At 45.2% G+C, this 16,851-nt stretch overlaps 1 protein-coding gene across 1 annotated transcript in view; it reads left to right on the top strand.

The window, feature by feature from the left end:
- The first annotated feature begins 269 nt into the window (after window positions 1–269).
- The window catches only part of LOC116988952 (ras GTPase-activating protein 4-like), a 124,498-nt gene continuing 107,916 nt past the window's right edge, over window positions 270–16,851 (top strand). Inside the window, exons 1-2 of the mRNA XM_033046004.1 lie at window positions 270–737; window positions 14,772–14,828. Of these exons, the coding sequence (XP_032901895.1) occupies window positions 673–737; window positions 14,772–14,828 (122 nt within the window). The 5' untranslated portion in view covers window positions 270–672. The remainder of the gene's footprint in view (window positions 738–14,771; window positions 14,829–16,851) is intronic.

Raw genomic sequence — 16,851 nt, forward strand, 5'->3', positions numbered from 1 at the left:
ATGTTCTCCAGAGAATGTTGCCTGGCCCGCTGAGTTACTCCAGCACTTGGTGTCTTTCTTTGTAAACCAGCATCTGCAGTTGCTTGCGTCTGGACGATGCAGTTTTGTTTAGGTGGCAAATGATATAGAATCATATTCAAGAGCCTGGACGGCAGAGTGCACGACTAGACTGGGAGAGATTTGCATGACAGCGTTGACAATATTTTTTTTGTTCCAAGAAACCCGTCACTCGTTCCTGTTTGAGTTTCCAGGCTGCGGCCAATCAAGCGGGTTGGCACCGCCCCGGCCGCGATGGAAACTGCACATGGACACCTCGGCCCCCGGTAGACAGTCGGAGGCTGCTCCAGCCCTTGTGCCGCCCAGCCCAGCTTCAGTCTAGCACAGGGTAGGAAGCCAGGTGCTGGTTTAAACCGAAGATAAGACACACAAAGCTGGAGTAACTCAGCGGGACAGTCAGAATTTCTGGAGAGAAAGAATTCGCATGACGTTTCGGGTCGAGACCCTTCTTCAGACTGATGTCAGGGGAGAGGGAGATACGTAGATAAGGAAGTGTAAGGTGTGAAAACAGGACAAAGGGACACAGCCCAGCCCAGCTCATCCCAGCCCGTCTCAGAGCGTCCCAGCCCAGCCCGGTAACTTTCCGTGCCGACCTATGGCAGTCAGTGACAAGCCATGGCCAAGCGCAGCTCGTTGTTTCTTCGGATAGTCGAAGGGAAGAAATTACCAGCCAAGGATCTGTGAGTATTGTTGGGGGTCGCCCGCGGCTCGGCTCTGCTCGGCTCCCTTCCCCGCCCCTACCCCCCATATCCCCTCTGCTCCTCATCAGCCGCTGACATCTCCTCCCCACAGCGAGGGGGAAAGTTGCCCGTCTCCCCTTTCACACCCCGCTTGTGCGCGGAGAGGGCGGTGTATGTAACGCGGGCGGAGGAGAACACGTGAAGTTTAGGAGACAGGAACTGACATTTAGCCCAGGATTTTAATCCCAGTGCATCGCCGTAGTGTGGTTTCATTTGTCAAGTCCTCTCCCCTCCATCCGCGCTCCCTCTCTCCTCCCTCCCTCCATCCGCGCTCCCTCTCTCCTCTCCCCTCCATCCGCGCTCCCTCTCTCCTCTCCCCTCCATCCGCGCTCCCTCTCTCCTCTCCCCTCCATCCGCGCTCCCTCTCTCCTCTCCCCTCCATCCGCGCTCCATCTCTCCTCTCCCCTCCATCCGCGCTCCCTCTCTCCTCCCTCCCTTCATCCGCGCTCCCTCTCTCCTCTCCCCTCCATCCGCGCTCCCTCTCTCCTCTCCCCTTTCGGCCGCGCTCCCTCTCTCCTCTCCCCCTTCGGCCGCGCTCCCTCTCTCCTCCCTCCCTTCAGCCGCGCTCCCTCTCTCCTCTCCCCTTCATCCGCGCTCCCTCTCTCCCCCCTCCCTCCATCCGCGCTCTAGGCAGAGTCCCGGAGAGAGCCCGGAGCCGGTGCCGGGGCTAAGGTTGCCGCCCGGTGCCAGACCAGTCCGCGGATCACCTCAATACCGGGAACAATGTGATCCCGAAGATAGACACAAAATGCTGGAGTAACTCAGCGGGACAGGCGGCATCTCTGGAGAGAAGGAATGGATAACGTTCTTCAGACTGCCTATCTTCGGTTTAAACCAGCATGGCATTTCTTTCCTACACATCCCCTATCCATGTTCGCCAGAGATGCTGCCTGACACGCTGAGTTACTCCAGCACTACGTGGTCTTTCCTTGGGTCCGCACGATACAATTTTGTTTGGGTGGCGAAGGATAAGTAATCATATTCACCAGCCTCGACAGCAAAGTGTAGTGTAGTGTTGATGCTCCAGAGCGGCCCCGGTGGTGTACAGGGAGTGTGAGCAGTGACACTGGACATGTCCACCTGCATCCACAGCTCTGTGTTCCCGGGATATTTCCGTCCCCACCCTCGCTGCTCAAAGTCTGGCCTTTCATATTTATCCAAGAACTTATATTACGATTCTGCCTCTGGTTTTAAGGAAATATTCGCTCCCTCTCGGCATTTTATTTTGTCCCTCCTTTTTATTCTTTTCTCGCTTATCTGCCTCTCTTTCCCTTCCTCACCCCCTCATTCCTGTCTTCTCTCTTCCTTCCCTCCCGGGTACCTTTCCACTCTCTCCCTCCCTCTCTCTATCTCTCTCTCCGGCTATGAAGCTGTTCCCCCAAACTCCGTCAACAAAGACGAAGGAGACGAGCGCCTCTGAGAACGCATCAAATGCAATAATTAGGTTCCGTTCAAGCTAAAAGATGAGCTTGATTCCATCAAGCTAATGGCCAGATGCATGTATTGAGATCTTGCCAACAAAAAGTGCTAGAGTAACTCAGCGAGTCAGGCATCATCACTGGAGAACGTGGATAGTGATGTTTCGTGTAGGAAGGAACTGCAGATGCTGGTTTACACCGAAGAAAGACACAAAATGCGGGAGCAACTTAACGGGACAGGAACCATTCTTGGACAGAAGAAATGGGTGACGTTTTGGGTCGAGACCCTTCGACCGGAAACATCACCCATTCCTTCTATCCAGGGGTGCCGCCTGTCCCACCGAGTTACTCCAGCATTTTGTGTCTATCTTTGGTGATATTTCCGGTAGGAACCCTTCTTCAGACCCTATCCTTTTGTCTAAACCAGCGTTTGCCGTTCCTTGTTTCTCCCTTTTGGGAAAACTAGCTGCAATGCTCCAGATTTTAAATGGTTTCAACTCTATTTAATTCCCAATCCCATTGAAACGTTATAGACAATAGACAATAGGTGCAAGAGTAGGCCATTCGGCCCTTCGAGCCAGTACCGCCATTCAATGTGATCACAGCTGATCATCCACAATCAGTACCCCGTTCCTGCCTTCTCCCCATATCCCCTGACTCCGCTATCTTTAACAGCCCTATCTTGCTCTCTCTTGAAGGTATCCAGAGAACCGGCATTCACCGCCCTCTGAGGCAGAGAATTCCACAGATTCACAACTCTCTGTGTGAAAAAGTGTTTCCTCATCTCCATTTTAAATGGCTTACCCCTTATTCTTAAACTGTGGCCCCTGGTTCTGGACTCTCCCAAAATCGGGAACATGTTTCCTGCCTCTAGCATGTCCAAACCGTTAATAATCTTATATGTTTCAATAAGATCCCATCTCATCCTTCTAAATTCCAGAGTATACAAGCCCAGCCGCTCCATTCTCTCAGCATATGACAGTCCCGCCATCCTGGGAATTAACTTTTGTGAATCTACGCTGCACCCCCTCAATAGCAAGAATGTCCTTCCTCAAATTTGGAGACCAAAACTGCACACAATACTCCAGGTGCACACAAAACTCTGATCATTAATAACCCATTATCTGTTATTTGCACTTTATCAGGTTATTTATTCATGTGTGCATATATTTATATAATGTTATTTGGACACTCTGATCTGTTTTGTAGTCATGCCTACTATGTTCTGTTGTGCTGAAGCAAAGCAAGAATTTCATTGTCCTATCAGGGACACGTGACAATAAACTCTCTTGAATCTTGAATCTTGAGGTGTGGTCTCACTAGGGCCCTGTACAACTGCAGAAGGACCTCTTTGCTGAAAAATTGAAAGGACCTCAACCTGAAACATTAACTCTTGTTTCCATCTCTACAGACACTATCTGACCTGATAAGTATCTTCATCATGTTCTGTTTTTATTTCAGATTTCTAAGTGCATCTTTGTGCATCTTTTGGCTACTATTCCCTGTAGGTTCCATCAGCTGCACTTCCTGCAATTATTTTTTTTCATTTAATAATATATATTTTGGGATCTGGGCATCACTGACAATGCCTGCATTTATTGCCCTTGGTGGTAAACGGCCTCCTTGAAACACTGCAGTCTCGCTGGTGGAGGCAGTCTCACAGGGCTGTTTGGGAGGGAGCTCCTGCATTTATATTCGACAACGATGACAAAGATTTGGCAATGCATTCCATGTCAGGATGAGTGGTGTTCCCATGCAATAGCATTTCCCAGCTTGCTGATAGAAATCGTGGGTTTGGAGATGCTGGCAGAAGGGGCAACATGGTGGGCACAGTGCTAGAGTTGCTGCCTAACGGTGCCAGAGACCCGGGATCGATCCTGACTACAGATGCTGTCTGTATGGAGTTTGCACCTTCTCCCTGTGACAGCGTGGGTTTTCTCCAGGTGATCGGTTTCCATTCCACATTCCGAAGACGTGCAGGTTTGTAGGTTAATTGGCTTCTGTAAATTGTCCCCAGGACTTTGGATATAGGGTATAGAACTATTGTGAATGGGTGATTGCTGGTTGGCACGGACTTGGTGCGCTGAAGGGCCTGTTTCTATGCTGTATCTCAAAACTAAACTAAGAACCCAGGTGATTATCTGCAGTGTATTGTGTTGCGGGTGTATGGTCCAGTCACTGCATGCTGGTGGTGCAAGGAATGAATGTTTAGGGTGGTGGATGACACACTGATCAATGGCAGCCTCCTCTTGGATGTTGTCATCTAAAGCCACTAAAGTTGCATTCATTTAAGAAAGCAGAGAATAGTTCATAACACTTGTGACAGGTGCCTTGGTAGAAAAGACTTGGAAGTGTCAGGAGGTGAGTCACTCACTGAAAGATATAGTTTAGTGTAATTTAGAGATACAGCGTGAAAACGGGCCCTTCAACCCACCGTGTCAGCGCTGACGAGCGATCCCCACACGCTAGCACTATCCTTGCACACTGCGGACAATTTACAATTCCTTACCGAAGCCAATTAACCTACAAACCAGGAAGTCTTCGGAGTGGCTTCGGGAGGAAACCGGAGCACCCGGGAAAACCATGCGCGGTCATGGGGAGAATATACAAACTCCGTACAGTCAGCACCATTAGTGAGGATTGAACCCGGGTCTGTGACGCTACAAGTCAGCAACTCTACTGCTGCGCCACTGTGCTGCCACTTATTGTTACAGTACTTACAGTATGTAGCTGTCTGTCCAGCTGAGTTTCTGGTCGATGCTGATACCCCGGATGTTTATGGTGGGGGACGTGACATTGGGAATGTAATTGACTGTCAAGGATACATGGTTACACACCCTCTAACCATGGCAGTTCCTTTGCACAAGCATCACTCGCCAGTTATAAGTCTATGTCACATTGTGTGCAAACACAGACTGCTTCACTTGCTGAGAAGTTGCAAATAAAATTAATCTGTGCAATGATCAGTGAACATGTCTATTTTTGATCCTGTGTTTGAAGGGAAGTCATTGATGAAGCAGCTGAAGATGGTTGAGGCTAGGACATTATGCTGGGTCCTCATGCAATGATGTTCCAGAGCTGGAATAGTTGAATTCCAGTAATCACAATCATCTTCCTTTGTGGGAAGTTTGGCCTCTTCAACTATTGATGAGTGTCTTCCTCTTGATTTCCATTCATTTCAGTTCTATTAGTGCTCCTCAATGCCACGATCAGTTAAATCCTGCCTTTATGCCATCCTTAGTTTTGGAATTCAGCAATGGTATCTGGAGCAACGTGGCCCCATTGAAACTCAAGCTCTATATAGGTGAGCAGATTATTGTTGAATAAGTGCCTCTCGATAGCATTGTCAACAATGCTTTCTCTCAGTCAGCTTTTAATCACCCAAGTGATTGAAATTGTCTTCGATACTGTTAGCAAGCAACACTTGCTTACAAGTGCAAAGTCCCATTTATTAGCGTAATTGTTCTTTTTACTCCCTCCCTCTAAACACACATCGAATAATCACATCTCCTGCTACTGCCATTAATCATTTTAATCCAACTTGTCATTTCTACCATGCCAAGAGATAAGAGTAGCAAACCCACAGCAATGCTGGAATGCAAAGGTATGCTGCTTGGGTTACATACCATTGTGACTTTGAATGATGTCTTTTATTCACCTCTGGATCAAAGTACTAGAGCTCCTCGCACAACAGCCGTAAGTGGGGGAACCAACTCTGTGGTATATCCTGGATAGTTTCAAGCTTGTTGATTTTATACCAGGCTGAGCTTGTGCTGAAGATCTGTGCTCTAGAAGTAGCTGTACCTTGAACCAGTACACTCACAACCCTGGCATCTACCTGACTCTACGAATATTGGACAGCTTGTTCCTATTCACAAAACGCTGAACAAACCCAATCTGGTCATTTATCACCTGATGCCTTGTATTGCGGGTGATCTAGTTATTGGTTTCTGCAAACCAAGGTCTCCAGCAAAATGATGGGCAGGTTATCTATGTGAGATCATTTCACCAGAATCAGTGGGTGAAAGTTAGCTTCCCAACCTACGTCAAGTCTCTGAAGGGAATTGATAGTGGATCCACTGTGGTTAAAACGTCAAAAGGAATAGGAAGGTCATGCTGGAACTGTAAAATAATATCTAGAGTACTGCAGATATTTTGTATCCCCATGTGGCAGGAAAGATGTGCTGGAAGAAAGACGGGCATGAAGGTATTTATTCCCATATTCCTGGGATGGAGAAAGGGTTGGAATGTCTGGGGTTCCTTACTTTAGGAGAAAAAAATGGAGTTGTGGGGATTATGTATTAAAAAAAAACTGAGAAGCCTTGAAAGGTGCATTGATTTTTCTTCTTTTTACCTTCTACCAGTAGCTGGAGAGGCGTGCAAAGATTAATGCAATTATTAGAAGTTTAACAGGTAGGGCGGAGGTTTAAGGATATTTGTCATCCACCTCTGGGTGGTGAGGTTAGACCCGTGCTTCCTGAAGGGTTATGGACGCAGAAATATTCATTGTGTTGAAAAATATATCGGCATTGGCTGTGCTCTAACCAACAAGGTTGTGGATGGAAAATTGAGAAATGAGAGGAGGTTCATAAATTCGTAAGATCTAAGAGCAGAATAAGGCCATTCAGCCCATGAAGTCAACTCCGCCATTCAATCATGGCTGATCTATTTTTCCCTCTCAACCCCACTCTCCTGCCTTTGCCACATAACCCCTGACAGCTCTTCAGCAGCAGCTCCTTGTTGGACATCGATGACCAAATTATCTCCTTTTAAATTGCAAACTTCTGATTCTAATAAGAATTCAATATTAATGCAGACGACTTTGAGGCAAGTTAGACAATGGTGCAATGGGTGCTGCTGCTTCCTCACTGCTCCAGTGCTATGGGTTCAGTCCTTGCCTTTCATGCTGTCTGTGTGCAGTTTGTATCTTCTCTCTGTGACCACAGAGCTTTCTCCCAGATGCTTTGTTTTGTTCTACACTTCCCAAAGGTGTGCTGGTTGTTACTTTAATTGGCTCCTGCGAGTCAGCCTAGTGTAGATAGGAACACAGATGCTGGTTAACAAAAAAAGAAATAAAGTGCTGGAGTAACTCAGCAGGTCAGGCAGCGTCTATAGAGAAGGCTCCCGACCTGAAACGTCGCCTATTCATGTTCTCCAGAGATGCTGCCTGACCCACTGAGTTACCCGCCCGCCCTCGGGCTCCTCCTCCTCCTCCTCCTCCCCTTTTCCTTCTTTCTTTCCCCCCCCCACCCCCCATCAGTCTGAAGAAGGGTTTCGGCCCGAAACGTCGCCTATTTCCTTCGCTCCATAGATGCTGCTGCACCCGCTGAGTTTCCCCAGCAATTTTGTGTACCCACTGAGTTACTCTACCATTTTGTGTCTTGTTTTAAATCCCCACTGTAGGTGTCTGGTGGGACAATCAGGAGATAAGTTAATGTGCAAGTGTGGGAGAATTGGTTACTGGTATGTAAGTGGGAAATGAGATTGGTCTGAGAGCCATCATAGACTTGATGGTCTCCTTTATCCTATTAGGAAATTGAAATGGGATTAATATAGATAGTTACATGAAGCTGGCATTGACATAGTGGATCAAAGGGCTTGTTTTGTTGCAAAATGACTGTCCAACGATGAAAAGCATCTTTAACATTGAAACTGTTACTTGATATCAGAGAATTGGGCTTGGTCAGCTGAAAGCTGTACTACCGACTAATTCTTTCATACTGAGGTAGGTGAATATATGGACGGATGAGGAGTAGAAAGCCTTGGAGTTATGTTTGGTGACTGGAACTGTTGGAGTACAAGAGATACTGTGATCGCATTTGGGATGATGTATCTGATTCTATACAATCCGTGGATACTTGGGACATAAAGGAGAAAATATGAATCGGTTTCAGGATATGCTGTGATGTATTGTGTCTAACCATGGCCTTCTCAAGCTAATGGATTCAGGGAATAATTCTCCAGTACCTCTGTTGAACCTCTGTGCTTGTTACATCAGCATCTGAGGAAAGGTGACCTGTGAGTTTGTTATGTCTGACAAAGATACTGAACTTTAATGAGGCTAAAAGATCGGTTTTTTTCTCACTGTTTTAATGTGCGTGTGTGCGTTCAATCCGTGATACTTCACAAGGATGCTTGAAAGGAGAGGAACAGAAAATGGTTGCATTTTAAAACAGGTAGTGAGTGGATTTTGTAAGTCAGCCTTTCCTGTAAATGCTGTGACAGGACCTTGCACTTCTGCTAGTTGTGGTTTGCTCTTTCCACAAGCCACGAGTTGTCTGTGGTGTTAGACATATTCCGTTGGTGCTCACGTACAAAATAAGTTGTTATTTTCCAACTTTTCTCCTCATTCTTGAGGGCAAGGTCAGCATTTATTTCCCATTTGCAATTGTCCTTGCCCATTGCCCTTTGCCCTTTGCCCTAAATTGTCCTCTTGAACCGCTGAAGTCCTCATGGTGAACATAAAACCATGCATTAGACTTTCAGGATTTAGGCTCTGCCATGCCATGCCATGCTCTGCCATGCAGTTGTACAGGGTCTTGGTGAGACCACACCTGGAGTATTGCATACAGCTTTGGTCTCCAAACCTGAGGAAAGACATTCTTGCCATAGAGGCAGTACCGAGAAGGTTCACCAGACTGATTCCTGGGATGTCAGGACTTTCATATGAAGAAAGATTGGATAGACTCGGCTTGTACTCGCTAGAATTTAGGAGATTGAGGCGGGATCTTATAGAAACTTACAAAATTCTTAAGGGGTTGGACAGGCTAGATGCAGGAAGATTGTTCCCGATGTTGGGGAAGTTCAGGACAAGGGGTCACAGTTTGAGGATAGAGGGGAAATCCTTTAGGACCGAGATGAGAAAAACATTTTTCACACAGAGAGTGGTGAATCTCTGGAACTCTCTGCCACAGAAGGTAGTTGAGGCCAGTTCATTGGCTATATTTAAGAGGGAGTTAGATGTGGCCCTTGTGTCCAAAGGGATCAGGGGGTATGGAGAGAAGGCAGGTACAGGATACTGAGTTGGATGATCAGCCATGATCATATTGAATGGCGGTGCAGGCTTGAAGGGCCAAATGGCCTACTCATGCACCTATTTTCTATATTTCTATGTTTCTATGATGAAGTAATTGGAACATATTGCAAGCCTTGGATAATATTGGGTATCAGGTAATAATGTTCCCAAGAACGTGCTGGTGTTATCTTTATGGGACATTTTGGGGTTCATTTTGAAGATGGTACAGCCTGAAGCTAGAGAGTGCCACTGACAGAGGGAACAAAAGTTCAGGGTAGTAGATGGGCTGGTGTATCCTAGATGGTGTTCTTCCTTGAGTGTTGTTGGAACTCCACTTATCCAAGCAAAAAGTATTTGTTTTGTCAATGGTGCAAGGTATAGTTTAGATTAGAGAAACAGCATAGAAACAGGCCCTTCATCCCACCGAGTCCACTTGACCATACATCACCCATTCACACCAGTTTTACATTTTCCTACTTTTGCATCCACACCCTTCTCACTTGGGGCAATTTACGGAGACCAATAGACCAACACATCTTTGGGATATGGGAGGAAACCGGAGTACCTGGAGGAAACCCACGCTGTCGCAGGGAAAACGTGCAACCGGCACAAAGATCGAAGCCTGATCTCTGGTGCTGTAAGGCAGCAACATTACCAGCTGTGCCACTGTGCCACCCCTTCACTCCATTTCTCTCTCCACGCCTGCTAACTGACAGGCTGAAAAGTATTTTGATTTTCAGTTAGATTCTCCCTGACTGAAAATACACTGAAAATATCAATCGCCTCGGACATGCACAGCATGATTTTTTTTGTAGTGTATATCTGATCATAGCTATTCATGGTCTAGATCTTGTTGTATTTTGGCATGGACTGTGTCAGTATCTGAGATGGGGATAAATCAAACTGCTGGAGAAACTCAACCGAGCGAGCAACATCTGAGGAGGCAAAGGGCAAGACATTGTGAGTCGTGACTCTGTATCAAGACAGAGAGTATAGGGAGAAGTTAGCCGGTATAACGAGAAGGGTTTGAAGGGCGAGATAGGGGCTGATGGGTGATAGATTGCAACAGCTGAGGTGGGGGATGACGGACCGATGGATCTAGGTTGGGAAGCAGGGAGGAAATTAAGAGACAGGGTGTGGGGAATAGCTGGAAACAAATAAGAAGCAAAAACAATGGGCAGATGGAGCCAGGTGAGGAAGGAGTGACCAAAGTACAGGTGCTCTGCAAAATGGTTGCTGGTCTACATTTATCTCATTGGCATCAGTGGAGGCATCCAATGATAAATCCTAGGTGAAGCAGCTGAAGATACTTGGGACTAGGACATTGCCCCGAGTGGGTTATTTGCCCATAATCACTTTGCTGCTGTGGAACCTCATCGTGTGTAACTTGGTTACTGAGCTATCTACATTATATCAATGACTACACTCCAAATAGTGGCTGAAAATGACCAGGGATTATGAACGATGCTACGGAAATGCATATTGTTCTCTCTATCCTTTGTGTCCTTTGAAGACGAGTTCTTCATTTGCTGCTTGGAATATATTTATGTTTTTAATTTCACAAGTGCACAAGAAGGTAGACTGTCCCAGGTCTCCCCTCCATTTAAAAAGAACATTACTCTCCTCATGGCCTTGAGTTCCTAGATATAACAACTATTTTCCTAACCGGACATTAAATATATTTAATAATACGGCTTCCACCACCCTGAGAGCCGAGAATTTTCCAGACGTTCACAACCGTGAGAGAATAATTTTTTACACAGTTCCCTTATAAATGACTGACCCGTTTCTCCACATGTGCCCTGTCAAGCCCCCTTAGGATCTAAAATGTTTGAATAAGCTGAGACTTAAGGCCCTTTCCCACTTTCCCGAGTTACTCACGAATTCTCCCGAGTTTTCCCCTTGATTCAAACTCGGAGAATTATGGTAATAGCCAGCCGTAGGTACTCGGGGCTATTTGTTTTACTCGTGGACATTTTTCAACATGCTGAAAAAACTTACCTGATGCCCCGAGTACCGACGGCTGGCATTATGAGCCGTTACAAAATATCTATGGGGACTCGCTACGGACATTCAACGAGTTTGAATCAAGGGGAAAATGCGGGAGAATTCGTGAGTAACTCAGGAAAGTGGGACAGGGCCTTGACTATTTATCTGACATTTTTTACTTTTGAATTTATCATTAGAGGGATCTCCACAGGGCCAAAACACAATGAGAGACAGCCGATTCTCAGATATTTGACCAATTATTTTTTGTTTGGCGTAGACTTGGTTTGCATAAAACTACTTCACCAAGGGTACCTCTGAGCAGTAACACCAGTAACCAAGGCAACAGCTCCTGTGCTACATCTGGAAGCCTCTGAGTTTTCTTCCCACCCTAATAACCTCAGCTGCGATCTTGACACTTGATTGACCAAGTGAACAGAACGATCACGTTATACTACAAGGCGTCACTTGTAAACAAAACACTCATTTGGATCTCCGTGATGTTCTGAATTCTTCATTTATAAAGATCACTTCACTCTTGTCTTAAAATAGCACCCTTTTGAAAAATAATGCACAATGTGGGACTGTTATTGCCAGGGTTTGCTGGAATGGAAACACATCATCAGTTCACTTGTGCTCCTTTAACTAACAAAGCTGAACTTTATGAAGTGGTTGTCATAATGCAGAGAGTACGTAAACCAGCAGCTTTCTCCACTATGTTCCTGCTCAATTTGTTTGACTTAAATTTAACCCTCTTTCCCAAAATATATTTGTCTTTGCTTTCTCTCCATTTACCCTCTTAATAACATTTCTTCTCAAATCCCACTGTCGTAACAAACTTTTGGTCACATCTTTGGAATTTTTCACCTTGCTCTTTGACTTTTATCTATTTTAGTTTCTCCCCACCCCCCCCCCCCCCCCCTCCCCCCCCCCCCCCCCTTTGCCCTCTGTAAATTGCCTTGATGACTTCATCGATACATTCTGTAGAAGTATGTAGCAAAAATCATTTGACCCTTGAGTCCATTTCGATTGGCAATCCAGTTAGCCCCACTTTCTGGCTTATCCACATTTACATTCTTGCTTCATTGACATAACTATGTAAAAAAAAAACAATAATAAGTTTCTGACTCCCAGTTTAGTTTAGTTTAGAGATAAAGCACGGAAGCAAGTCCTTTGGCCCACCGAGTCTGTGCTGATCTGTGATCCCCGTACACCAGCTCTATCCTACACACGAGGGACAATGTTCAATCTTTACCGAAGCCACTTAACTACAAACCTGTGCGTCTTTGGAGTGTGGGAGCAAACCAGAGCACCTGGAGAAAACCCACGCAGGCCACGGGGAGACTCCATACTGACAAGCACCCGTAGTCGGGATCCAACCCGAGTCTCTGGCGCTGTAAGGCAGCAACTCGCCCAGTCCCACCCGACCAGTTTTCGGCTTGGGTCAATAAATTGGTCGTACATTCAGTATGTTGTTTTTGCACTCTAAAAGACTGCATTAAGAAGAGAAACCAAAGTGCATTGATTGTTGTTACAGACTGACGATCTATGGATTCTAAGCCTAATGGATGAAATTGTATCATGCAGTGCTAATACAGATTCTTGGCTAGGAACTATTATGGGGCACAGTGTTGTGGCTGGAGTGTTATGGCTCAGTCTTCAACTTCACTTATTTGATGCATCTGTGTTTGAAAAGTACCCATTAGTGTTGAGGATATCCATCACTCTCCATGACAGGCTTTGTACAAAACACCAATAAATCACAATTAATCTTACAAAAAAGTCTGTTTGGCTTTGCTGAGGATGATTAATAATTACTTACTATCGGGTGAAAAGTTTACAAATAGACTGCGGCCAGATATTTATGCCAATCTTAATCTCAAGACTTCCTTTTGCTAAAAGCAATCAACCTCAGTTTTCGTCAGTCAATTAGCTTTGTTGCATGCAGAAAGGGCAGGCACAACTTTTCCTTTACCAGCACAATAGTTTACATTATACACCTGCGACCTTATAGTTCCTATATAAATTATCAGATTCCTGCCGACAATGTAAAAACTCTAGTATTTACCATCAGGAAACCGAATTAAATTTTACAAAAATCAAATTGAAATTTTAAGTGGTTTGAAATGGGCAGAACCTCAACACAATGTATATCTCTGCCATCGCGACGATGGATGTAGGAAAGATTCGAGTCGCAAAATCACTTGGCAAGGGTTTTGTATTTCAGAATGGCTTTTATTCATGTTTGTAAAATCTACCCCAGGCTGGTAATTGGGGCCTCACAAGAAATAATCTCTGAAGAAACACAGCATTTGTTCCTGTCTCATTTGACAGATGGCTATGACTTCTCAGCTTGGCTATGCAGACGTTTCACCTCCGAGAAGGAGACTTCCATTTATCTGGAACCTCTCAGGAAATTTCAAAGCATCTTACAATTTATTCGCTGACTGCCAAGTATAGTCATTGTTGTAACGGAGGATTAACAGAGACATATTTTATACAGCAAGCTCATAAACAAAAAGTATTTAATGATCCAATAATCATCATGCTTTCATAATGTTCCTTGACAATGGTTGGCCAGAACGCTGGCTATAATTCCACTGTTTTACAAAATCTCACCGTGGGATTGTTTATCTCAGAGAGCAGACAGAGTCTAGTTTTGACATCACATCTGAAAGGCTGCACGGTCCAACTTTGTGCTAAAGATAGACACCAAAAGCTGGAGTAACTCAACGGGACAGGCAGCATCTCTGGAGAGAAGGAATGGGTGACGTTTCAGTATTGAGACCCTTCTTCAGATGCGAAACATCACCCATTCCTTCTCTCCAGAGATGCTGTCTGTCCCACTGAGTTACTCCAGCCTTTTGTGTCTTTCTTTGGTTTAAACCAGCATCTGCAGTTCCTTCCTACCAACTTTGTGCTAGATTGAAGCATCAGGCCAGGGTCTTGTGCTCAAGATTCTGAGAGTGGGTGGGAACCCAAAACCAATTTGCCTAAAGGTGAGAGTGCCTTCTGATTAAATACAGCAAAGACACAAGATCAGCTCCATGGTCACAATGCGCTGTCTTCTGAATGAGGATTTAGTAATGTGACACCTTGAGGAAGAGGGGATGTTGCTTCCATATATTTGACCCCAGCTTTCCCAACAAATCACTTCTTGCATTTGTCCAAGTAGTAGCTGTAGAGTGGGAGAGAGTGCAATCAGTTTAGCATCTTATTGAATTGCAGAGCATGCTTGAAGGGCTGAATACCCAATCCTGCTCTTAATTCATACGTTCACTCAGTATGATTTAATTTCTCGATTTCTTTTCAAATACTTTTCAAGAGAAATTAATTATCAACTTTTGAGAGAATTTTCAGTTCCCTCTAAAGCAAAGCAAATTTCCCGTTTTAATCCGAGCTAGACAGCTATTATATGAATACCTTTTATCTTTTTTTATCTTTTATTACTGTGAATGCTTTACCTGTGGGCACCATATTAAATAGCGGGCTCCCTGTCGATGCAGGTTCATTGTAGGCAAGAAATACTCAGTTCTCTTCCCTTTTTGTTTTCAGAACAGGAAGCAGTGATCCATACTGCATTGTAAGAATTGACAACGAGACAATAATCAGGTAAGGAAATTATTTATGATCGGCAGAATGGTTACACAGATGGTCGGATTCTTGTTATCTTATTGCCCCCTTTGTTCTGGTAGTCTTACTTTTATTGTCTTGCCAGCAATTTAGCCCTGGGTGCACTTTGTGGGTGGGAGACCCGTTCTGTGTTAACCCATGAGTTGGCTGTTGGATCAGATGGTTGAAATGTCTGAATTCATTATTATCCTTAGCAGAGAATGGCAGTAGATAGGGTGAATGCCTACCGGTTGTAGGTAAATAAACAAACAAAATGAGGGTGGCACGGTGGTGCAGTGGTAGAGCTGCTGCCTTACAGCGCCTGAGACCCGGATTCGATCCTGATTATGGATAGTGTCTGTACGGAGTTTGTACGTTCCCCCAGTGTCCGTGTGGGTTTTCTCTGGGTGCTCCGGTTTCCTCCCACATTCGAAAGACGTGCAGGTTTGTAGGTTAATTGGCTTCTGTGAATTGTCCCTGGTGTGTAGGATGGAACTAGTGTAAATGGGTGATCACTGGCCAGCAAGGGCTCGGGTGGACCGTAGGGCCTATTGCCATGCTGTATCTCTGAACTAAAACTAAACAAACCAAGTCAGAGGCTGGTTATCCCGAAGTAAATGACTTTCCATTTCTCTCCATAAGTGTGAAGAGTGATGGAGTACTGTCTATTTGCCTGGATAAATTTGGCTCCAACAATACTCGAGCATCTCCTTGACTGAAACGGCATCCACTCGATTAACAGTCAGTGCATTGTGGCTGCAGTGAGGCCGTCCACAGTGCACTGAGTGTGGAGATCAAGTTTACTGTCGGGTTGCTACAGGTTTGTATTAGATCCCCGCCAGAGACTGGCTTTGAATCACTCCACAGATAACTGCCCCTGCATTCAGGAGAAGCTCTGATGAGATTGCATAAATAAGCCTTGCATATACTCAACCCAAAAGATGCATAGGTAACAGGGTCAACATGGTACAGCTCACCATTACCTCACTAAAAACCAGCACAGCAAAAAAAAAAAAACTGCAGGAGGAACTCAGTGGCCGAGTAGCATCTGTGGAGGCAAAAGGATAGGTGATATTTCCGGTTGTGAGCCTGCATCAGAACTGTCCCTTTGTCGCAACCACAGATGCTACTGCACCCACTAAGCTCCCCCAGCAGATTGTCCAATGCCCTAGATTCCAGCGTCTACAGTCTCCTGTGTCAGGTACAGGTTTCTGTCCACTAATAGTGCAACTTGGCACAAATGTAGAAATGCCTAACAACATTCTTTGCATAGTTTCAGCTGATTTAAAATCTGGTTCTTAAGACTATTAGGAACATTTTACTGTGACCTTTTGGAGAAAACCTGCTGTGTGAAGGAGGCTGGTGAAATATCTTTGGTGTACGTGTTCTAGAGGTTCCACAGAGTTCAGATGTGAAATTACCAAACCACTAAGAGACTTGTCAACATCCAGATTAAATTACAGACGGATATTGCTCACACTGTGAGAGCACACAACTAAAGGTGCCTGCAAACTTTTTATTTTACACAGATTGTACTGGAATTAAATGTTATAAACAATATTGTCGGCTGAAGAAACCATTTCATGGATCTAAGCTAAGCTTCAGAGATGATTAAATTCAGTGAACTTTTCCAGTGTTTAATCTTCTAAATGGTTGTTGTGAAAGACTCCAGAATGAATGGGCCAGATTGTGTAAACAGCTCGGTGATTGTTCCATGAAGACCTGCCAGTTGGCCACGGTGTACAGATCGAACACGCTCCTGAGGCTCTGGCCCTGTGAGGCAACATGGGAAGACAGGGAGTGTGTTCTGGGTTAGACACATCTCAGCACTGTGTCCCGGGATACCTTGCTGCAGAGTGAAAGAGTGGATACACTTCACAACTGACCCTTTGCTACATATATCGAACAACCCCATCCATTTGGATAGGTTACTGACTTGGATTGAAAGTGCAGGTACAGGTATGTGTATTCAGAGCCTCAAAGAAACAAGCCTTCACTCCACATGCTGACCAGGATGCCTATT

Source organism: Amblyraja radiata, chromosome 28 (genome assembly GCF_010909765.2).
Source record: "Amblyraja radiata isolate CabotCenter1 chromosome 28, sAmbRad1.1.pri, whole genome shotgun sequence".
NCBI lineage: Eukaryota > Metazoa > Chordata > Chondrichthyes > Rajiformes > Rajidae > Amblyraja > Amblyraja radiata.